The sequence below is a fragment of the Coloeus monedula genome (assembly GCF_965178545.1).
Source record: "Coloeus monedula genome assembly, chromosome: 6".
Taxonomy (NCBI): domain Eukaryota; kingdom Metazoa; phylum Chordata; class Aves; order Passeriformes; family Corvidae; genus Coloeus; species Coloeus monedula.
In genome coordinates, this window is record NC_138786.1 from 8,285,902 (window position 1) to 8,310,708 (window position 24,807).

The following is a 24,807-nucleotide window of genomic DNA, read 5'->3' on the forward strand; positions in this document are numbered from 1 at the left end:
CACTCACTCACTCACTCACTCACTAGCCACTCCACTGGGCCAGCTGGGAAATGGGACAGTCAAATGTATGTAATTGAAATAAATTAAAAAATCACTCAGGTACTTGTAGAGTTTTGCCACAGGATTGGTACATACTGCACACGCAAAATATGTTTATCCTGCTAGTCATCTCTTTTATACATACTTATTTAGTGGATATACTTTGGGCACCATATTTGATTACATGATAATTATTGCTTTCTTAATCTCACAAGAATCAGGTTGTTGATTACCTCTTCGTATTTGTTATAATCTCTCCAGAGCTGCTCTATGTTTATCATGGGATTCACACAACCACGCTGGTAAACCCTACGGACAGCTGTGATCCTCTGGTTTTCTGCATAAGATCCTACTGCTTCTCTAAACAGTGGGGAGAGAGATCAACATCAGCTATTACGGGTCACAACTGGCAGGAACATCAGCATTACATTAACTGAGCTTAAAAAAAGTTACTTTAAGATACTTACACGCCTTTCAAAAAATTGATGTAATCCACCCAGATCTAGGTGAGAAAAAATATTACATATAGTGAAACCAATGTTCAGCTGTACTTGTCATAAAGTTAGAAATAAACTGTGTTTTGATTAAAAAAACATACCTGGTATGACATGATTTCCATGCCAATCTTATCCAGAGCAAAATCATATGCCTGAGCCATTTTTTCTCTGAGGAAAAGAACCACAAAGACCATAAAGCAAGTATTCAGTATTTAAAAAATTCTTTATTTAAGAGTATTCTTTTGTGCAGCAAATTCTAACCAAACATCAAGGAATGAGAAACATCATTCAACAGCTGAGAGCAAAAATTGGTATTCAGATAGCTTTAAATTCTGTATTTAAGTTCTGTTGGGGTTTTGGTTGTTTGTTTTATTCAAGAATTATTTAAATGTATTGGTGGCAATCCAGCATTTTAACAGCTCCTGGCCCACCCCAAGTCAGTGAAAATCCACGAATACTACATGAAGTTGAGAAGAAAACAACTGCTCTCCACATCTTCTTAGCTGACAGATGCACCCATGGATTCTTATTGTTTCCCCTCAGAATTCCCCAAACCTTTCTGCAATTCTCCAGGAACCCCAAAAGGCTGGGGCAATTAGAAGTAGATCCCTTGTGTGAATCCTTCACAGGATTTCTTATTGCCCCCAATTCAAAGTATTTTCCCTCAAATTGAAAATGTTCACAGAATTTCCTTGGTTAAGTTTCAGTGAAAGCTGTTTTTTGCTCTCTCCCACTTTTCTCCTAGTCTCCTTTACTCAAACATACTTCAGTACCTTATTACCTTCTTGACCACATTAACAGGAAAACCAGAGGAAAGGCAAACTGAATAAACTGACACTTCTAAAATTGCTTCAAAACAGTCTTCTAAAAGTAAATTAAAACCTGTTGCTTATTTTCTCTCTTAATGAATTATTTACGTTGCCAATTACAGTGCAAAGAAATTATGGTGGGCTGGGGATGAAAGAGTTTATAGATGCTGGAAGTTACTCGTATTTTTTGAAACCCAATCCACAGGAATATAAACAAGCAAAATGTAATAACTGGAAAGGGATGAAGATTAACATATCCCAAAATTTTGACAGCCTAAATTTTATGACTTTTTTATGCATTCCAAAACTTCCTCTAATTCCTGAACTCTTTAGTGCTACTGGCACAGCTGGAATCAGTGCTGAATTTTGTGGAGACTCTAAACAGGACACTGAGGGCAAGGATAAAGAGGAAGAAGTGTGTTTCAGGTTGGCTCAAGCACCAGTCTCATCTGCATGGATACACAAGCTCCTTCACTGCTCTTATCCCACCCTGTTACAGGAATCCAGACTACGGAACCAATTTTACCCAGCAAGCTCAGCTAAAGAGACTTCAATGTTTTCTAAGTGCAGATTATATATTAACCCCCAACACTCCAACAGAAAATCCCCAGAGAGATTTGCCACCCAGCTTCCTCCCCATCCCCTGGTCAAAAATCAAGAAGAGTCTCACCATAAAACTAGAATAATTCAGAGCAACTCTGTGAACTTACTTGTAACTAGGTAGCTTCCCCTTGGTTTCTCGTACATAGGAAAGGTAACATTTCCATAAATCAATGTGTAAAACCTTCATAAGGCAGCGCTGAAATAACTGTTTAATACATCAAGAAGACGTGATCAGGATTCCAGATATAGAAAGTAGGTTTCTACTTTTAAAGCTATACAAAATAAATTTAAATAAACCTTGTAATTATGGCTGAGATTTATAAGAAAGAATAAGTTAAACTACTTGTTCTTTTGACTAAAGCATCGCCATGCTATGCAAGGGAACTGGAGAGAATTAAGCAGAGAAATAAATCCTCCTGCACACTTCACTGATTAGAGCTTGGTAGCAACAACAAATCAACTTTAGTGATACTTTTTACCGGTGTTTCATATTCAATGACAACTACAGCTTGTTTTCAATCTGATTTAGCCCAATCACAAGGTACTTGTTCTTGCTATAGAGATATATGACATATATTAATATGACTCACCTTTTCCACTTTGTCATAATTTTTTGCTTTAATCTATAGGGAAGCAGAAAAAAACAAATCACTTAAGAAACTATTTTAGAATACTAGTAATATATTGTTCATACAGTACTACAGCATTCCAGTTTGTACTTTGGCTACTCAAACTAATTACACCAAAACACCACATAATGTTGCAAAAATATAATTAAACACACAAAATAATGTACTTTGTTGCAAAATTAGCAGGTGTTTTATTTTTAATTCTTCAATTCCAAAATGTAGGTACCAGCAGACAAATTTGTTTTCCTGCATTCTGGTTTGAACACCCAGACTTAGTCTTTTATTTCAAGGCACTCTGTTGCCTTCAGTGCACATACTGATTTAGGTACCAGAGCTTCTAGATCAAGACTTAGTAAATTAAGGGTAAAATACCATATTTACAAGACTACTAGGCTAATAAACATATTATACTTGCACATTTATTTCTCAAAGTGCACTTTGCTCCAAGATGCCGGTGCTGAATTAGGAAATAATAACCATGGAGAACCTGTTTTTCCGCAGCTGCCCCAGCCCTGATGCTCCCTCCGAGGAGGGACCAAACCACATTCACATGTCAGCAGCAGTTTCATTCAGACACCCACACCCCACAAGGGCAGGGGGTGAAACCCAGATTCCAGCTAACAGGCTGCCTTTCAGGCAGGACAAAGGAAAGCACGAGACTGATGAGGGGGGCAAATCCTGCATGGATTTGTTAGCCCCAGCTACGGTAACATCCTAGGCAATCTCTACAGACACACCCCGATGACACACGGAAAATCAACAACGCCCTTAAAAGACGCTTATCTGCCTTGAAATAAAGCGCCTTTAATGAAATAAGGATTTGTTATGCTGTGTTGTATTTTTGTAAGGCACCAAAGTCCCCTTTTAAATCTCACTGCTCTTTGTTTACTTAGAGGATTCCCAGCCTTTATTGTGGTGTGAAACACAAGCACCTCTCCATTTCCCCGAGGAGCACGGTGCAGGCAGCAAACAGCACCCTTAGCATCAGGGTTCCTTATTTCATTTTATATCATTCCCACTCTAAAGTACAGCAGAATTTTTAATGGATGCAAGAGGAGACACGGACTGCAGGCGACCTAAAATAAGTATGCCCTGCCTCCTGTTTCCCGAGTGTCTCTACTCCTGCAACAACCCAGTCCTGAGAGGCTTAAAAGAGCCATCCCCATTTCTCTAATTCCCAAAAAAGATCAGTTAAAAATGAGAGAATTCAAATAACATTGAAAAAAAACTTTATTGGCACACAAGGCAGACTGGACCCTTGTGTCTGTACCATACTTGAACTGGAGCAGTATCCCACCCAGGCTGGAAGAATTCCACACAATCCAGGATGGCAGGAAGGTAAACCTAACTGTGCCTTGCAAAGAGTCAAAAAAACAAAAACAAAAACAAAAACATTTTTACTTCATCCTTTTTTGACAGTAACTTTTCATGTCCCTCACCACCTCTTACAACATGAAAACGATTCACTAAAGAGACAGAGCTCTCAGTCTATGCCTCCCACTCCCTGAAATCTCCTGCTCTCCTTGGCTGAGTGAAAAACAACAAATGGATCTTGGTTTCTATGTCCTAGCACACAGCACAGCTGCCTGCACCTTCTTTCCCTTGTACTTAACTCAAGTAAAACCTTCAGTAAGATATACAGGATTAATTTTCTTTTTTAAACAGAGCGAGATAGGAGATAGTATGAATTCTTTTGTGAAAAATAAATAATTAATTCATGGCTTTGCCACTGACAAAAGGCATCAGCTTCTAGTTATTCAGTAACAAGACAAAAAATAATTTTTAAAAGCTCAGAGCAAAAAGCTGTAAGCAGACAGGGCAAAAAATGAGTTTGCCTGCCAGGTGTAGCCATGTAAACAGTGTCAGCAAGTTTAGTAGCTCCTGGCAGCACTGTCACCAGGAAACATCAAAGGATGGAGCACAAGGAATATGTATCAATTAGACTGCATGCACTTCCCAGAACCAAAGACCTTGAAAAGAAAAATATTTTACTAAGGAAAGAAGGTATATTCTTTATTTGCATGGGTTATGACTCAAAGCAAAATATTTTCTATGTGATTATCATATATATGAAAAGCTGCTGACCACATCTGGACTTCAAGTCAGCGTTACATATTTGTTAAATCCACACAAGTTGTTTGGCATCTTAAAATTCAGAAATCTTGGTACCAGTGAAGTCAGGAGGTTGGCATGCAGAAGGATTTGTTAAAAAAAAAAGGCAAAGCAATATTGGCCAAAGCTTACTGGGTCTCTCAATGCAAAGCAACTCTCTCTCCTGCAGGAACCTGTTTCCATTCCTTGGCTCACCCCTCCCAAGCAAACACCCTGGCAGCCCTGGCTCAGAGAAAGTCCACGCCCAGCAAGGGCAGGTGTTGCCTCCAGGACCCACCAGCACACACTTCTTGGTTTTCCTATTACAGACACTGCAACAGGCAGTGATGAGATGTGGGAAAGCATTAAAAACTGACATTAATACTGTAATTTTGTTCTTAAAAGACAAACATAAAGTCAACTGTATTTACAGCAGCTTATCCTCCAATTTCTAAGGCTGCCAGGATTTCCGTCAATATTCTGATTGCTTTAATTAAAGAGGCAGGTGTTACCCTCACAGGCTGACACACAGGAGTGGCTCCACCATGAATCCACCTCCTATTCAGTGAGCTGAGGGATACTCTCATTCCAAGGTAAAATCCATGCAATGAGTGTCTCCCATCCATCGTTGAAGACTACACAAAGACCACCCAGTCTGACCAGCTATGTTTGGACATTCCTGTAGCAAAATACACCTGAACCTGCCTTCCTCTGCCCGTGACAATGAGAAATTCCACCTGTTTTGCTGAAAGAGTAACTTTAGATTTGATGCTCCAATAAGAAATTTAGGTCACTACTGTATCAGCTTTGTACAAGATGAATTCATAATACAAGTCAAATTTCTTCCCAGAATACGCAATGTAATTCTCTATAAGCTTCACAAACACTGAAGGGCAAAACTTAATCCATAAATTACATACCATTTCACCCTTTTAAACAGACAAGACACATGAATCATTTATGATTATGCAAGGCAAGTGATTTTACTAATCTAGGGACTTAATACTAGTTCTAGTTGTCTGGCAACATGCAACACAAGCTTAAAAAGCATCCCTCTTTTATGTTAACCTTTTCAGTGCTTCTTGCATTCCATCAAGTTCCTAAGGAAACATGCTTAGTACGTGGTAATTAAGGACTTGCATGGCTTGTTCTGTCATTTATCTCTATATCCCAACTCCATTTTCTTTCTTTCAATTGTTATTTTCCAGGGGAAAAAATTATATTCTTCAGTAGAAAACCTGATGTTCCCTTACTCACTTCCTCCAGCTCTCCCCTTGGTGAGGTAGATCCTCCTCCTCTTTACTGTACCCACTGCCCCTGCACTACTCTCCAAGGTTCTTTAGAGTTTTTTTGGAAGAGGGACCTGAAGACCCCTGGGACTGCACCAGCTGATGAGGGACAAACTGGGAGAGAAAGAAACACTACAGCTGCATGGATGTTACCTTTTCGAGGATTTTCCTAAAATCTGGTTTTGTTACAAACACTAAAATGCATGCACCATCCTTAATGTTTGAGTTTGTTTTTTAAAAATGTTTTTTCAAAAAAACCAACATCTGTTTCACAGTACAAAATTACAACCAGAGTCTAAATACATGTATTTGAAGTACTGCTTTTATTTGTCAACTGAAGGGAACTCACTGTGAAAGACCTAAATTCATGAGTTACATGACTAGGTATTAGATAAATAAAAGTTAACATTTTAAAAATAAAATCAGACTACACAAAATTTATCATCACTGAATCCATTTGTGTTGACCATTTGCCTTTTTTTTTTTTTTTTTACATCTTGATTGTTAGGGTGAAATAATCCACTCCCCACTGCCAAGCACAGTCTCAGACAATTTGGGTCTCTAGCAGTATAGAGCTGTGGGTGTAACAAAATATATTCACATTTCTCTGTTTCCAAAATACAGGCTAGGGACCACATCAGTTCAAACGGCTCAGACCACCACAAAGGAATGCCATCTCTGAAAGGATGGAGATGCTAATTCTCTGTTCTATCTTCAGCACATTCAGCCTTTTGCTGTCTGCTGAGGCTCCCAGTCAGTGACTAATTGTGTGAGCACTTAACGTGACAAAGAACAGCAATTGCCTTTGCAAACAGCAACCCAGGCTCTGCTCAAGTACATGAAATGCAGGTAAATCGCAGGGCTAGCACTGCACTTCCCAGTGGTCATTAACCCAAGGAGGCTGAACTATTACTGTCTAAATAACTGGATCCAAAACTTATCTTACGAATGCTGAACAAAGCATATATTTCATTTGTGCCAGATATTCCAAATCCTTTATTTAAAAACATTAGCACGTGATTGCAGATGAAATTTCTGTGATATATTTTTGCTACAATTTGTACCAGATAAGAATTGAATGATTTGGTATTCCTGCTGCCTTCATTCGGAGTTTTAATATTCCCTGTGAAAATACAGCTTTTATATTGCTATTAGTAAAGCCTGCAAGGAAGAGATAGAGTACACTGACCATGGGAAAACTCATTTTCTCAAAAGGCAGCAAGATGAGATTTTACATATTTTCATTTACCTGGTTATGTGTTTCAATTTCAAAGTCTGCCATAAAATGGGATTTGAAAAGTTCCTTAAAATTATTCTAAATTAAATGCCTCCAACTATTATTAAAAGTATTATTTCCAGAGCTTCCAGAACCATGGCATCAAAACTTAAAAGTCATGTTGTTTACACTAGATATATCATGTGAAAAACAGGATTCAGTCACAGCTGCCATAAAAGTAGCTATAATGTAGAGGGGGGGAAACCCCCACAATTTTGCAATCAGATTCTGAGGAAACCTAACAATAGAATATTTCAGTTGAAAGGAACCTACCCTGATCACCCAGTCCCACTTCAGGGCTGACCAAAGGCTCAAGGATGTTCTTAAGGGCACAGTCCAAATGACACTCAAACACCGACAGGCTCTGGGCTTTGACCATCTCTCTGGGAAGCCTGTCCCAGTGTTCCACCAGCCATGCTTCCTCATCCCCATCATCTTTTAGGTGTCACACTTGTTTCCTGATTACCAAGAGTGGTCTAGCACATACACTATTATTTATAGTTAGATACACTTTCAATCTGCTCACAGTATTTTGGAATAAAAAACTTAACAGTAACTAAGAATATTGGCTCTGCTAATGAACCAAAAGCTGCAGTTCTGTAAATCCAATTACCAGTTAATATCCTGCACTCAAAAACAATTGAACAGGCACTTGCTGAACAGATAGTGAGAAAGCTGGCTTTTTATAGCAAAATTCTGAGCCACATTACCATTTTCAACAGAAAAAGGTGGTCATGTCTACAGGAAAAATTGTAATTAGGAAATGAAGGGCAGCAATTTTCATAAGGAGCTAAGTAGCAGCAGGAAATGGGGACAGGGCAGTGGCAGAAACAGAGACAGCCACTGCATGAATGGCCAGTAATATGCAAGACTGCTCCTCACTTTCTTGACTTCTTGGAAATTATCATTACAGCCTCATCACCCCAAGCCTTCAGTAAAACCTGCAACAGCCTTCAGAAACAATTAACCAAAGCATATCAAGTTAACAAACTCTACCAACACTTCTCCTCTCAGAGGCAGCAGCCTAGAGAATCTCTGCCTGAACATCTCCCTCACTGACTAACTGCAAAAATTAGATTGAAGACTTGGAAAGGCTATTTCCAAAATGGCAAGCATAGAAACAAGATTTATCTGGAAGTCTGGGAAAGAAAGGAACCCAGCTGCACTGGCCTGAGGGTGGTGAGGGAGCAGCTCAGAGCAGAAGGCTTCCGAAAAGGGTGCAAAAGAAGAACTTGTGAAATACCCCTCTGCAGACAGTAACATTCCCCAGTTAAAACAGTGCTAAGAGTCGTTCTTAAATTAGGATAACTATGTAAACAAGTAATTACCAGTTTAAAAAATCTGCAAGTGGAAGATGTCTTTTTGTTTAATCTATCAGACTGAAAGACCCAGTACCTTTAATTTTCAGATGCATCAGGAAAGAAATCAATCCATGCAAATACTTGAAGCTTAAGTATGAGCAAACTGCATTCCAAAAGTGCAGTAATACAAGGCCTGAGAATATGGACAACCTCACTGTTACTTACAGTACACACTGATCTAGAAGTGATGAAGGATTAATGCATTGCAGTACATAAACTTTGCTACTAATAATATAGTTTGGAATATAAAAGAACTACCTACTCCATTTAATTCCTAAATACCTACTCCAGTGTAAAGAACAAAGACTAAGAAATAAGATCTCAGAGCTACTAAAAATAGCAACTGTGCTTTGGTTTACAGCTTAGTGCAATTTGATTAATTTTCACAACTAGACAAACCTTCAGGAGTAGCATCTGCCTCTACCCCTCTACAAAAAATGCTGGCCTCTTGGTCCTGCAGGGAGAGCCTTCCTTCATGTCAATACTTTGAAAAGCATGCATAATTTTCAGCCACCACTATCAAGAGACTAGACAGAGGGTGTACAGAGAAATATTTATTTATAGGCAGCCTAAAAAAAACCAACCTGTGGTGACAAAACTCTTCAGTGATTTTTCTGGTTGGAGAACGATACTGAATGGCAATCACTGATTCACTCCCCACTTCATTTATTTCTGACATCAAATATCTCTCTTTTCTTTTGTTTTTAATCTGATTATTAAAAAGAAGCAATTTCTCATGTGTCTTTCCTCTTCCTTCCTATCTACAGCATCCTACTGTTATCTCTTCTCATTTTTCTTGAGAGTTTTCTTTCCAGAACACACTTTCATTAAAAAAACAAAACAAAACCAAACACACCCCCCACCCAATGTGCAGTTTTGTTTAAACACCAAGCCCACGGTTATTACTTGCACTGCTATTCTTCCTGACAAACTGAGCCCCATTACTGCAAACATCTCTTGTGGATAAGTAGTGAAGTGAAGCTGCAAAAACAGCCCTTTTGAAGTCATGATGACAAGCACACTCTATGCTCTTTAAAACAAAAAGACAGAGAGCCTCACTTATCTGTTACTTTACCACCCTACAGATCTGACATTCAAAATTTGCCCAGAAATTGGGGGTGAAGAAAAGAACTGCTCCATGTCTTAAGTTTTCTTTTCCTGTGAGTACTGGCCTCAGTCTACTGAACTGGCTGTTCTTTGATGGTGCTCCCAGATAAACAGCTCACATAAGCACTGCCAGCTTTTCTTCCTTGCTCTATTTCTACTCATTCTTTAATATGTTCTCCAGCTCAGGAAAACCATTACCTTTTTCACTTAGGCAATTTGCCCATTATGAAATGTAATGTAATATTAGCTGTATGAAGTAATTTACAAATGCTAAGCACCCACTACTTTCTAGCCAGATTCTACTTCATAACCAGATTCTCAATCTCATTTTAATGAAAAGTCAATTTTCAACATGCCCTGTGGCTTGTAATTTCCTCTTCAATTTCACACTCCCTTTAAGCCACAGTAGAAAACACCACCCCACATTCACACCCCTGCAAACTTGCTTCCTTCCCAACTTAAGCATTTTGGTTTTTCCTACGTACGTTAGTTCACTTCTGATTCTCATTCCTGTTTCTCAATGTCTTTTGTACTTTACAGAAGCAGTGGGATGTTCTAAGATGTGTTTTCGGATAGCTGACATTCACAGCCCTACTGGGATCCTTTGCAGTTCTTAGGAAGTATGCAAAGCAGCTGTGATTTTCCTCCTAGAATTAATTATCATTTAACTCTCAGATTACAGGACTCAAAAGCACATACAGCACCCATGGATCACAAGATAATCACTAACATGACAAAATGCAATGAGATAAATTGAAGATTTGCAGACTTATCTTTTGGCAAAATCACTAAAGTTAAAAAGTTATATTAAGAGGGAAGCCTAAAGCAAAGGTATTTGGCCCATCTCACTGGGCTAGAGATCCCTAACTTGTAAAATCAGACAAATTACACAATTTGTCTACTTCAACTGCTTCTCATAAGAGAACAGTCCCTCAGCAGGGCCAATGGAATTGGACACAGGCACTCCTCTAACACTTTTTTTCAGCTTATTTAATAAGATAATAGGCACCAGTGCCTATTATCTGAGTAGCACAGATACACTGCAGTCTGCCAGCACCACCAGACAAGCCCTACCCCATAACCCAAACTGGAAATTCCTTGCAACACTCAGACCTTAAAAACAAGGCAGGGATCAGACCACTGCAAGAGATTACATGGCATAAAGGGTACATGAGGCATCACCACCTAGGGGAAAAAAAAGCCAATTGTTCCACTACACAGATCTCACACCTTACAAGGCTCTAACCTAAGATTTAATTTATTAAGATGCTTAATTTGAAATCATCATGTTTTTTCACTTCTATCAAAAACCAGTGTCCATTACAGTAACATACAGTTATTTAAAAAATCATTCCTGCTTTCATTTTGCTATCCTCAAAATTTTTAAGTAAGTGACAGGTTACTACATCATTTGAGGTTATAGCTGGAGAAGAGGGCATTAAGTTCCCCCTTAGGTTTATAGTTTTATCATTTCTAACTATACTCATCACACGCCTACATTCTTTTCAGAAAAAAAGGGCTTGCATAAAAGGGCAGAAAAGAGTAAGTTTGATAAGCGTATTTTTTCCACACCGTCAATTATAGCATTTCAGAGCATTTGTTCTAGTAAAATATGCCTATCAAATAATAATTTTTATGGAAGAAATCTCTGTTCATTCACCAAGCATATGTTAAAAGTACACCTGAGCAATTTACAATTTCAAAGAAATCTTACTTCTTAAGAGATCCTTGAATATCAAATTTTAAAAAAGCAACACATCTGTAAGGCAGCCTCCACACTGACTTAGCAAAAAGGGCTGATAGCCCAAATGAAGACATCTTAAGACCAGAAAGAACTGCTGCCTTTTTTGAGTGGTCAAATTCATTCAGAGACCATGCATTAAGGGCTCCCATTTTCTAGCATGGAACTGGCCTCATAAAGGCTCTCCCCAATAAAGCCAGCCAACCAACCAGTTCTCCTAAGGAAAAGGAATACAGGTTATTCCAAGAGTAAAAAATGGTACTAGAAGATGTAATTATATCATACAGCATAATCATACAGCATAATCTTCTTACTCTTGTAATATTAGCACAAGACTAGCTTGGCCCATTAGCAGAGAACAAATTGTTCTTAATATTTTGCCTGTTCTTAGAACATAAAGAGCAATTTTCCAGTAATTTGTAGCAGAAATGGCCCAGAGAATGGTTCTCAAAACCATTTGACTGATCCTCAGCCTCCAAAAGTGCCTAAGGGCTCTCATGTCTGACGACACAAGCCAGCTGTCGCATCACAAGAAACCATAAATCAGAAATCTCAAAGTTAATAGTGCAGAATAATGCTCAGGCCCAAGTAATTCTCTGCAAGTGCCTCTCAGCATTGACTTGCAGCTGACGAGATGCCGTATACTGCACACTGCATTATAAAACAAACCCTACTAAAGGTAGGTTAAACCCAAAGGTTTGCTAAACCCAAATGAAGCACACTTCAACTGCAGTGCTATGAAAAGAATCTTTAAAGGAAGGGATATGGTTCCTGGCTTTGCCATGGATTTCCTATGAAATCATTAAGAAACATTATGTCAATTATTTACTGAACTAGGATAATAATCTGCCTCAGATGATGACTGAGCTGCTTTTGGTTTACATTAATGAGGTATTCTGTTGAAGTTCAGGAAATAAGCCCGTTTTTCTAATACAGGCAGCAGCCCTCATCAAAAATCCTTCACATGTCAGTCAGAAATCAAGGAAATTCTCTGTGGTGTCTTTTTTGAGAATGCATATTCTTAATCATAGTTACAGAGAAATCTCATCTATAATATTAAATTAATATTAAAAAAGGAAAGACTGTATTTGAAGAGTCAATTACAGAATTAAACATCCACATTTCTGTCTTTTGGCCATGAAGAGAAAACAGAATTCACTATAAAAATAGCATTCAGTGGTAAAATAGTTTCCTTCAAGATGGGAGTTTTACTGCATGGTCTCCTCAATATCTAGTTACCAAGTCTGGACTGACCACCAACAACCTAATCCGAAACCACACGAACAATGCAAATCTTTTTGTTAAAGACTTGATCCAAAAACTTTTCATGGATAGGCTCTGCATAGCTACTCTGGATCCTCTTTCCAGAATAGCTGAATTTGAGTGTAATTGCTACCCTAGCTAATGGGATTGCTTATATTACAAAATCCTCAAGTTTCTAGAATATTTAAATGCTATACTGCTTCCCCCCACTTAAACACTGTACAAGTAGAGTTTTTAAAGTGGGTTCCCCTTCTCCTTCCCTAAATTTCAGCTTCATGTCCTCAAAGGTTGAAGCTATGCCTGCTTAACTTCCATCCATGGCAACAGTCCCTTTATTCACAAAACAGGATCAAGACAAAAATATTTGTACAGCCACTTTTAAATCTATGAGTTGATGTTAGTGCTTAGATAACTTAGTAAGTGGCTTTACACTTGAATAATTGGCTACATAGAGATGCACTGAAGTTGCAAAGTAAAATCACAGATCATACATTCCCATGCTTTAGAAATGAAATGTTGGTGACATTGCCACTGACAGGTAAGAGGGGTTAACTCCATACTGAAGTCTTTTAATTTCACAGGTCAACTCAGAATAACTTATACTTTATGTGAGGTTGGTTTCTGTTTGTGGGCTTTTTTCTATACACTCGGTACAACTAGAATTAAAGGATTAAAACCCATTTAAGTCAGCTGCACTTCTAAGACAAAAAACTTGTAAAGACAATTTGTTATTCCTATCTGAAATTCAGTGGTGTTGGGTTAGCAGAGAGAAGAGCTGTTCTATGTCAGATTTCAATGTAACAATCACGTGCTAACGTTCATTTCCCATGCAGCCTAGGTAGGTGCATTTACTGCTTAATTCACCTCTTGGGAGGAAGATGAAATGCAGAAGCCCATCACAAAAGCAGTACAGAATCTCACAGCCCTTGCAGCCTAAACAAGACAGAAATGGAATACAACTGACCTCCCAGTTTCCTCCCACCTCTCCCCCTCTCAGTATATGGAGAAGAAATACCAGGAGTTAGGGCCACATATTTAAGCTAAAGATTCTGATTTTGGAGTAATGAAAAGACACTGGCACAGGTAAATCCCTAGCCTTGCCAAAGAAAGGTCAGCCTTGACCCATATGCTAGAAAGAACACCTGCTTACTGACAAGAAATGTACTACTTTATAGACACCTGTACAAAACAAATAAATACTGCTGGCAGTTCTGCCCCCCTCGCTAGAGAGCACTCTGAACAATTGCAGCTTCTTTGCAGTAAAGTCCTGTTTGGTACCAATCATCTCACTTCTCTGTTGCTTTTTCAGTGAAAAGTGTGTTTTCTTCAGCACCCCACCACCACCAAGTGCTGGCCATGCAAAGTGAGACACATGGCAGGCAGCTGCCGTTTTGAGACAGCAGACATTTGGCCAGTTTGATACTTCTCTCCCCTACCCCTCTAACCAAGCATTCTGTGGCTTTTCTGCTATAACTGATCATTCAGAAACCCATGGTAAAGTGTTCTAAAACTTTCTGCAGAAAAGAGCCTCTTCAGTAGATGGACAGCAGGCAATTACTTGATTCAGACCCGGAGGACTTTAACTCCTAGGCTAGGTGCATTGTTATGTAAATAGAGAATACATTCAGATAGCACTTTCATTACAGAATGCTGCAAATGCCTGCAAAAAGATTAAAGCATAGTGTTAAAAATGGTATGTAGGCTCCCAGCTAACTGAATTTGCATAGAAGCATATGAGGGATCTCAGAAATCCTAAGATAGCTTTTTTTGGTTATATTTTGCTGCTTTAAGCTAGGATGCCAAGAGCAGGTTTGATATAAAGACACCAAGCACATGACAGTACCAAAGCACTCTGTAAAAGTGACATGTAACTAACACAGCAGCTCAACTGATAACCTCCACCACCGGCAGAAAATATTTTGCTAAGTACAAAACAGAGAACTGCTACCAAAATATAATGTAAGCCTTCTAAATTGAGAAGGTGCAGCTCACAGCAAGGCAGCCAAGGTTCCCAAGAAAAGGTGTGGATCTCCCCATGTCCAAACTTGAGCCCAGTTTTGGAAGACAACGGTGCTTGACAATGGTGCTCGGCTCGGTTTGGGTGCATGTCGTCATGGTGACGCAGCAGGCTTAAAAAATCCACTCTGAAGGCTCAGCAACACGGTGAAGCATCACTACAAAACCTCTGTGATTGACTGAATCAGCCAGCACTTGAGAACTGACTTCCAGGACTGACTGCAGCAGAAATCTCTGCTCACAGGTGAAAACCAGCATTTTCTACACAGTTTTAGCAACTCTGCCAGCCTGGGAGGCAAACACAGGTACTATCCCCAAGTTTAAGCAGCTGGGGCAACTCAGCAGTTGCTCAACACTGCTCTGCATTAGAGGCACAAAGGGATACTCCAAGAGCAGTGAAAAGTGTTTGAAGCTTCTGCAGAAATGACAGACTGCTGCAAGTCTAACGACACCTCCTCACTGCAAGTGTCTTCATTTGACTCAGACGGAAGATCAATCAGAATTATCAAAGTTAATTATTTGCAAACACCAGTATTTTTCTCAGTGGCAAATTAAAAAGCCCACAGACTGACCTTATTCACAACTTTTCTAGGGGTAAACCCAAATTTTGGGAACATCAGTAAAACGACAAATAAACATGTCACATCTTTGTGCCTTTTTTCTTTTGTAAATAGCTGATAATGAAACAGTAGTTTTTTTAACAGCTAAGACTACTAGCATGAAACTTACCTCCATTTGCTTAGTGCCAGGAAAATATTCCTGCTGAATTCAAGTTTGTCAGCTAATTTTAAAGGTCCACAGTACTTCCCTTTTAATACCCATCTTGTACACATACAAACCAAGCATGTGCTATGTTATTTTTGAGTATCAATCTGAAATTTAATTCCCCCCCTAAAGAAGTGAGGCCTGAATTACATTTAGTCACATCTTATGTAGGAGAACTTAAAGTTTTATCCTTTAACAATAAATCATACAGTCTGTTTCCTGCTCAGGCTTACAAGCACTGATACTGTATCAATAGCAAACACCGTGGAATATTCTGAGGTGCTTGCCCATCCTGCTCAAGTACTTCTGTGCAGAATTTCAGTCAAGGTAAATTTACTTGATAACATTTCCCTGAGGAATGGCAACTGGTGGACAACAATCATGGGTAAGTCAGACACAGGTACCAGGGCAGATATTTCTTTTTTGGGGGGTGGAGTAGGGATGGGGACCCTGCTCTGTATTTAGCTTGCATCCACAGCACTTCTTCAGGTAACTTGGACCAATGCATTTGGGACTATTTTAAGAGTGCATTTTTACAAAGAAAACTTTAAATAGCTACTAGGGTTTTCCAGGGTGTACTTTTAAACATTTATCCCAGTCTATTTACATCCAGTCCCTTTGAACTTTACATTCTTTATTATAAATGAACCGTACTTTCTCCTAGTCACTTTTTATACAACTATCAAGCATCATCACATGGAGTAAGAATATCTAGCACAATCCTGCAATTAGGCAGAATTTAGAATTCCCAAAGCCACAGTCAGTCAGGACTAGAATGACTAAACTCCCCCAGTGAAATGAAACCTGCTAGACTAAGGCTCTCAGTGTAGGACCTGCTGCTCTGATCTGGTAGGAAGGAAATGTTTCTTTATGTATGAACCTGTCAGCACTGTCAGGTTGTGAAGGGAGACTTCCAAAGCACACTGCTTGTTACTAAAACTATTAATTACTGCAATGCCACAGAAAATCTGGGGAGAGGGTCAATTGCCATAGCTGGTGGAAGGAAAACTGCAAGCTAAGCTTCCAAAAAGCATATGTGTTACAAAAGCAATTTTTTTGTTAACTTATTCACTGTCACTCATCTTCAACTTGTATTAATCGCATATTAGAAGTGCATAACACCTTTAAGTAGATGCAAGCCTACATATACTAAATTACCATCATTCCAGCCCCTGCTGCATTAACATCAATGGCAGGACTTCTTGTACCTCAAGGTCCTGCATGCTATAATGCAATCTTCTAAGTATCTGTGATATAATATGAAGGAGTAACCTATAAAGACTAACTAAACCATGTTTCAGGGAAAGTTTAAAATAAATTAATTCAGAACTGTTTCTGCAATATACTGCCCATTACAGGCTGCTAAATGTGCTTGCACACTTTACAAATACAATACCATTACTACCTCACCAGCAGCCATTCAACTGCATAAGCATAATTCAGAGATGGCAAGAGTATACCAGATTTCTTCTGCAATAATAACAATGTTGAAAAGTTTGTCATGGGATTAGTTTGAGATTTATTTTTTAAATCAAATCAGGAGTTATATTTCATTACTAAGGAATCTCCCTCCCCACTGCTCCCTTGCTCCCCCATCTGAAATGGTCAGTGGATTTATGGCACTGAAAGAACACATCTGAGCTGTGCAATGACAGCTCCTGGCTAAGGCCTCCTGGGACCTCCTCGTCACCTGAAGGATGAACTGCAAGCACACATTGAAAGATATGGCCCCCAGCAATACCTGACAGCTCACAATTCTCACACTGAATATAATCCCATACAAACACACAAAAACAGTACTGTGATGGGTAGGGAGGAATGGAGAAAAGGCAGGCCAATACTGGGTTAAAGACAACAAAAATAAAGAGGAAATCTAGCTCTATCTTCCCACTCCTTTACATACAGCACAAAGTCATGATTTTGCACTCAGACTGAAGCTGAAGATAATAAAATCCTTTTCATTGTTATTCTAAATATACTCCACACACATTATTTTTCTAAGTACCTTTAAACTTTTAGGTAGCCAGAGTAAATTATCTGTAGACAATTTGCACTGATAAGTTCACACGCTCCTATTTCTAAACTATGATTTAAAAAGAACATTATTTATGCCGTGTGACCTTATTACCTAAACATTTATATACACAAATGACCATATATGCACATACATGGTCTGGGAGATTCCTAAGGAATCCACAGGCATAGAACCTATAGTAAGTCTTCATTCAACCACAAAAATTAAAATAATCAAAACCCTAAATTAAGTGAATGTTTTAAACACAGTTTGATGTATAGATGCAGTTCCACTGAACACAATGAAGTTAGCTCACATGCTAACGTCACCACATCTGCTATATCTGCAGGACAGCACATATACAACCATACACCTCCCACCCCATTTCTGCAAATCTAAATTTCAAACTGAGAGTACATTTTTATTTTGTTTAAACAGTAAAAACTGTGTCTGAAAACCTGTACTTCCAGGGTGAATGACAGCTGAAGGAATGACTGTTGCAGTCTGGACATAGGAAACACTGTAAATTGAATAATTAGGCATTATTTTTGTCCAAGTGCAAGACCTGAAATGTATTTTAAGCAATGTATTCATTCTCACAAAACCCATACAGAAGTATCAGATGGTTTATAGCAAGAATGTATAGTCATTTCTTGTTCCAGTTTTAAACACTATTTCTTATTCTCTATTTCAAGCACTAATGCAAACCATGAGGAACTGGAGAGAGTACCTAGTCCTCATTAGAAAGTCTAAATTTCATCCAGATATATTACAGGAATCAAAGGAGGTAAGACTCTTGGTCCTCCATCACATTACTAAACTTTTCAAATTAGTTGATTTAGAGGAATAGTTTGTATTAAGGATAAAAACTATATAGCTTAAATATATGTATTAATTGTTTTGCTGAAACTCAGAGACAGGGTGAAAGCATGAGTAAAATTAATTACCACATATCCTCAGTATACTAACAATTACCTCTTCTCCTTTTGGAGTAAATCAAAGATGTTAAAGCTCTGAAAGCCTTGAGCCCAGCAATCTACAAGACCACTGGTTACAGCATCTACTAACAGATCAGCAGTGTGTGCAAACGAAGATCAATGCATAGCCCCTGCCACAGGGGCTTGTACCATCTGCTTTTAAGGGAACAGAGACAGACCAGCTGTTCACACGTCAGGTTAACAGTGAGCTCTAGCAAGCAGTCTTGTCTCAAGATGCAATAGGACTCCACTCTAGAGTACTGAAAACTGTGCACAAACTAAATTAAAAAAGAACATCTTTCTACTTATCTGCCTATCCTTAAAATTTAACATTTATGATGTTCCAATGAACTCTGAAATGCTCCCATGCTTTTGTATTATGAATAGTTGTCATTACCAAACCAGCTAAACCCCAAAATAGATCAGATGCAAATTATTCTAAGATTTCCTCATGTGTAGTTAACTACATGTACATAATGTGCACAAAGTGAATGCTGCCTATGCAATGGTACAGTTATGAACCAATGCATATTCCTTCTTCTCATTTTTGAATTGTTTTATGTAAGAAACAAAAAAAAAGTCACAGGGTATTAGGTACACCACATGTCATTGAAAAGTCCAAAACTGTCACTAGATATGGAGCGCCCATCACACTGAAGCCACTGGTGAGAAAAATCAAAGAGAAGAATCAGGTGGAAACCCAATGCACACTTGTAAATGAAGACCACTGGTACTAATGGGACACAGGAATGCCATAGGAAGGGCTTGCTTCCACAGACCTTCCAGTAAGAGAAGCCACTGGATTTCATCCCAGCCATGACTCAAAGCCTTCCCCGAGTCTGTAAAGACAGTCTGCAGCAAATAGTCATGTATTATTTTATGTAGTAGCACTAGTAGAGAAGGTTTAAGAGAAAGTGTTCTCTCAGCTATCACGCTTCTCAAAATCTGAATAAAGAACATCAGAAAACTCAACCAGCTGGCAGCTAGATAAGATGTAGAAAAGAATCAGAAATTACAATTACAGTTTCCCTCTCCCAAGCAGATGGAGAACCAATCCATAGCAAATAGAGGGTACAGAAGAAACCTCTCTTTACTTCTGGTTCTTTCAGGTTCAGACATAAGAAGCCCAAGTTTGTGCCTGACCTGACACACAGATTCCCCCCCTCAAAATATCAACGAAGAATCAACACATGACTTCTACAAAAGAAAGCACACAGTAAGTTTTCACTGTCCTCGTTACATGTGAAAGTGAGACTTCAGGAGTGTTGTGAACAAGAGTACAATAGCTAACATTTCTAACAGGGATATATTTCTGTCATCCCACATGGAAAGAATACAACAGAACAGGAAGTAGTTTGTGTTTATTCATGTGAAAACAGCAACACACTATAGAAGAGGGTTCAGAGTAATCTCTTCATTAGGCATCGCTTCCACTTCAAAAATTTCCTAAAATTTCCCCATAGTATTTTTAATGATCAAATACAGAAAATAGAATTATGAAGAAACCCACTAGTGTTGTACCGCACATCTTCTGAAACTACAAATGTCAATATGTGGGCAACTTTCTGATATTACACAGCTTGTAGGACCTGGGGAACTATGCAAGATGTACAACCCGCATTGACAAACTGAGCAGAAGAGACAGGAAAGAAGTTGCATTCACTTTCTAGTGCAAGGCTACAGTAATCACACAGACAGAACAACATTTATTAACAGGAATGGAACAAGTCCACACATGAATAAGAGAAGATCATAAATAATACAGTTGTAAAAAAGACTGAAAATCTCAGACTGAGGTAGGCAAGACTGTGCAATATGGGTATTTGTACAGAGCACCTGTACAGCAGTTTCTCAAAAGCAGAAGCTTACCATGAGAAATGTGGCTGACCTAGTGGGGTGGGCATGGATTATCATGGGGATGCCTTCCATTAAGAAATTAACTAAGATCAGCTGGTGATACACACAATATTTTCAGTTGAAAATACCACTAAACAGAATCTCAGCCAAGAAGTCTATTCTACTTTGACTTCTGATCACTCCAACTTCATCCTGACAGGAGTCAGTTCCCATTTTTCCCCAAGCAGAATAATTTTGGTGGTATGTACAACATTTTCTTTTCTGAATTCATAACCAGACTAAAGAAAAACGGGAAGAAAATGCTTTGAAGAAACACAGACATTTTAAACAAAAACAATCATTTTTCTAAATGGCTTTATTTACATTTTTCATATACAAGTACGTTAAATGATACATTCTGACTAGTATCCACACCAGTGTGAATTACATGGATTAAAGATACTGATGTATTGCATATGATGAAATGCAAAACAACCAACCCTAAGCTGTGGTTCCACCCCCTGAATCCTCATACAGCATCTGGTTTGTTACCAAGACATCTAAAATTCAAAGTGTCCATATGAAATAGAAATTACCTAACAAATGTAGCTAGTTGCATTTCTTTAGGACAAGCAATAACACAGGAGTCTTACTGGCAAAATTGGCAAGACAAAAAATACATATTAACAGCCAAACCTTTTACATGCATGTTACCAGATTTGTATTTATTGTTTCTAGACTTGGGCTATTTGTCACAACTGTCTTCTGGTTATGATTTTTATGTCTTTAGTTATGGCAACCTTTTAATCCCTACTAGCAATGGTTCAAACTGACCAGGATATAATACTGTATACTCAATAGAAAAGATAAAAGGTGTGGTGTGAACTGACCTGAAGCATTCAGGATGATTAAAGAGCAAAGTTTCCATTCCGAGTAACTGGAACTAAAAATTCCTTAAATCATTAAAAAAAATGTTGCAAATACCTGAATACAGTTTAATAAATGTGCCTAAGAGGATTTTCAACCTGGTGATTTCTCAAAGGAAACTAGCAGAGAAAAAAGTGACAACTTCAAATGCTTGCTTCAGAATTACTGAAGTATTTATGACACTGGTAAAGTAAATGTTCTTTCATGTGCATGAAAAGCATTATCGGGTCTTTCTGTATCTAAAAGATGGTTCAAACAGTCAAAATGACAAAGGAAATAGTAACAGACAGCTGGGCCTATGGGATCACAGGGTATTAAATTGGATTTATTTTCACATTTCTGTAGCACCTTTTAGCCAGGTGCCAAAAGCACTTTAATCACTAAAGCAGCCTCACAACAACCCTGTGAGGTAGGTAGGTATCTGTTTAATAATGGCAAACAGGTTAAATAACTTACCCAAGAAGACACAGCACATCAGCAGAGCAGGCTAGAGTCCAGATTGTGTGATCTATGAATAACATTATGGAACATGTGGGGCTGAGACCTACATACTCCTTTATACAACTGTGAAAGAGGCACTGCCATGTGAATTAAGTTTTCTGAGAGGAGATTTTTACAAGAAAGGTATCAAGAGAAAAATGTACTTTAAGTAACTAGAGAAAACAAGAGTCTGGGAAGAGTAGCACTACTGTTCCACTTCCTAAATTTGAAGAGATGCAGAATAGCAAGTTAACTCTTTTACTTGCTTAAATACTTATCAAACCCAAAACTCTACTTAGATGTTCAAACAGTACGACCCAAAAAAAGTTGTGAACTGGGAGTTGTTTCATCCACTTATATTATTTCTAAGTCCTGTAATTCTTCTTTGAAGGTCACAAGAAATAAGAAGCAGCGCAAGAATCCAAGCTTTTTCATCAATTTCAATTTTAATAGTGTAATTACCATTAACAAACTGTCAAAGCATGCTCTTCCTAATTAATCCCCATGTTCTACAACTACCTAACCAATCACAAGACAGAGAGCAGAGCATATAAATCAGTGCTTGGCACACGAAATGCTAATGTGAAGTATCTGGTTACTTCACAGTCTGTGTATCCGTTGCAGCGAGTTGGATGATACACTAAGTGCTGAGCACTGCTCTCTACTGTATTCCACTAGGGAACACAGTCATACACAAAAAGGAAAGCAGTCAGTGAGCTGAACAAACACAGCCATAAACCCAAGAGGTAATCACAGCGGTAAGGCCCGCACTTAGAAGTTACACGTTACAAAAGGAACTGGCACATGCAGTTTGTGTTCAGATAGTTTATAAACACTTTCTACTGAAGACTGGAAGTGACTAAAGAGAACACATTTGTTAAGTCAGACAAAAGGGAATTTAAAGACTTCTAACAACTTCATCCAGAGCACAGCTGTTAAATGGCTATTTCTTTTTCATAAGGCCATTTTCATAACCCTCACCCAGTCTCCTCTTCCAATACTACACCACAACTAGGTAATGTTATTCAGCTCTAATTTATGTCTTTCAGAGTGCAAAATTCTCTAGTGAAAGACACCTGCCAGAAAAGAACCCCCAATTCCCTCCCCCCTTTCTGTCTTTCTGGGATGCAAAGAGGAAACATTTTCGTGTTAAAGAGTAAAATGCTTGTTTTGACATCAGAGGAAATGCAGGTAACAGATGACTGAAGATTTCAATAATGAGGCAGCAAAAGTAAATTGAAAGCAATGCTGGAGATCTACCACAGGTTTATTTTACTAAGTCATGACAAAAAAGTTCTATACTTCTGAACAATTCAAGAAAAGCTTTCTAGCAGGAGGAGACTACTAAAATTGCCATGGAAAAAAGCTTTTGGAAAATACTTTGCTTATACTCCTTATACATCTTAAGGCTGCAATAAAAGAAGCATGAACAGAAGTCCTCTACTCAGGTAGCCTTTAAAAATTAACTGAAGTCTTAGTTTAACCACAGTGTTAAAAGAATATTTGATAAAGCATTTTGATTTGAACTCACCCAGATGGACTGTACACATGACATGCAATTGAAAACAACACTGACAACGGTGCCCAATTGTGTGAGCATATGTTTTTTTAGAGAGGAATTTAGAAATAAGAAGTTATTTCAATTAATAGCTATACATGCTCACATATGCTTAAAAAAAGCAGAGAAAAGGATATTGCTTTTTTGTTGAACTGGCCACTATATCAGTTGTAATACGTCACTGCAATCAGGACAGGAAAGTTGAAAATTAAGCCATAACTGGGATTTTAAAAATATGGTTAAGTTGAAAGATAAATTTCTGAAAATTAACCTCTTATATTTCTTTCAAATATAACCCTCTTCAGGTGCAACCTCTACCAGAAATCTACAGTTCCTGTTTTTCCATTGTTTTGAATAACAGACTGTATATATATAATGTATATAAATATTCAATTTCTCTAATACTTGAAGTGTATTAATAAGCAGACACACAAGAACTAGTGACAGTTACGCCAATTCTTTCCCTCTCAGATTTACCTTGTGTTACCTGGTTACCATAACTGCTGAGGTGCTGATCTGCCCTCCTTGAAGCAACAGGTAAAACATTCTACCCTAGACTGTTAGAAGCTTTGCCACTATTAATATTTTTAGGTACTCTTAGATTATAAATTAGGGGAGGTAGCATCTGTCAATTCATCCCTGAACACAGTTTAAGACAGGAAGCTTTACAACGATAACAGGACTTTCTGCTGAAGGATGTACAGTACAGTACTGACTTTCTGAGATGGCCTTACTCAGATTTGAGGCATTGGAAAGAAAGGTTTTAAAAAAGCACAGATATCAGATAACTTTATGCAATTATGAAATTAGATTAGATTCTGAAGACTAGAACCTGTAGCAAACATTTCAGGGCACAAGAGGGTAATGGATTTGGCTGCAGGGTCCAAAAAGGAAAAGTATGTAGAGTTTTATGTTAGTCCATTTGCAATCTCCCAAACATGAATAGCCACCAACATTCTGACTACTGCTACAAACTGCTGGAAACGAGACAATGAAAACTCTATATATTTAATTTGGTAACATTCAATTTAGATGGCACTACTTTGCACTGTAGCATCTTACTTATAAACTGCCATATAAAAATTTCTGTTAGATTCCCATGATCCCAATTTTCCTTATCTTCAAAATTTACTTCCAGACATTTCTGGATACATAATTTAATGTAAAATAAGATATGATAACTATGCAATGAAATTTCACATAAAATGGAAGAAAAAGAGAGCTCATTTCTCATCTACTGAATACAGGTCCCCACCCCTGAAGTTTAGCATATAGAAAATCTGTCTCAAGAAAAATGTGCAGCTGGAAGATGCCCACAGAAACCATGTGTATTAGTATTAAATAACAGCTACAGAAAGGAATCAAACCAAAATGAACACCGCCACCCCCCATGATTATACAGGGAATTTCATGGCATGTCATTGAGGAGTTCAACTGACCAACGCACTTAGTGGTCTTACCCAGTTATGTAAACAATCACAATTTGGTTGGGATTTTTAAAAGCTAATGAGTTGTGCTAATGCATTTTC

The 24,807-nt window shown here is 38.2% G+C and overlaps 1 protein-coding gene across 1 annotated transcript in view; it reads right to left on the bottom strand.

The window, feature by feature from the left end:
• The window catches only part of CSTF3 (cleavage stimulation factor subunit 3), a 48,256-nt gene that overhangs the window by 13,443 nt on the left and 10,006 nt on the right, over positions 1–24,807 (bottom strand). The window contains exons 4-8 of the mRNA XM_082284418.1: positions 2,539–2,571; positions 2,056–2,153; positions 638–704; positions 507–541; positions 273–399 (exon numbers count right to left, since the gene is read on the bottom strand). Coding sequence (XP_082140544.1) covers positions 273–399; positions 507–541; positions 638–704; positions 2,056–2,153; positions 2,539–2,571 — 360 coding nt within the window. The remainder of the gene's footprint in view (positions 1–272; positions 400–506; positions 542–637; positions 705–2,055; positions 2,154–2,538; positions 2,572–24,807) is intronic.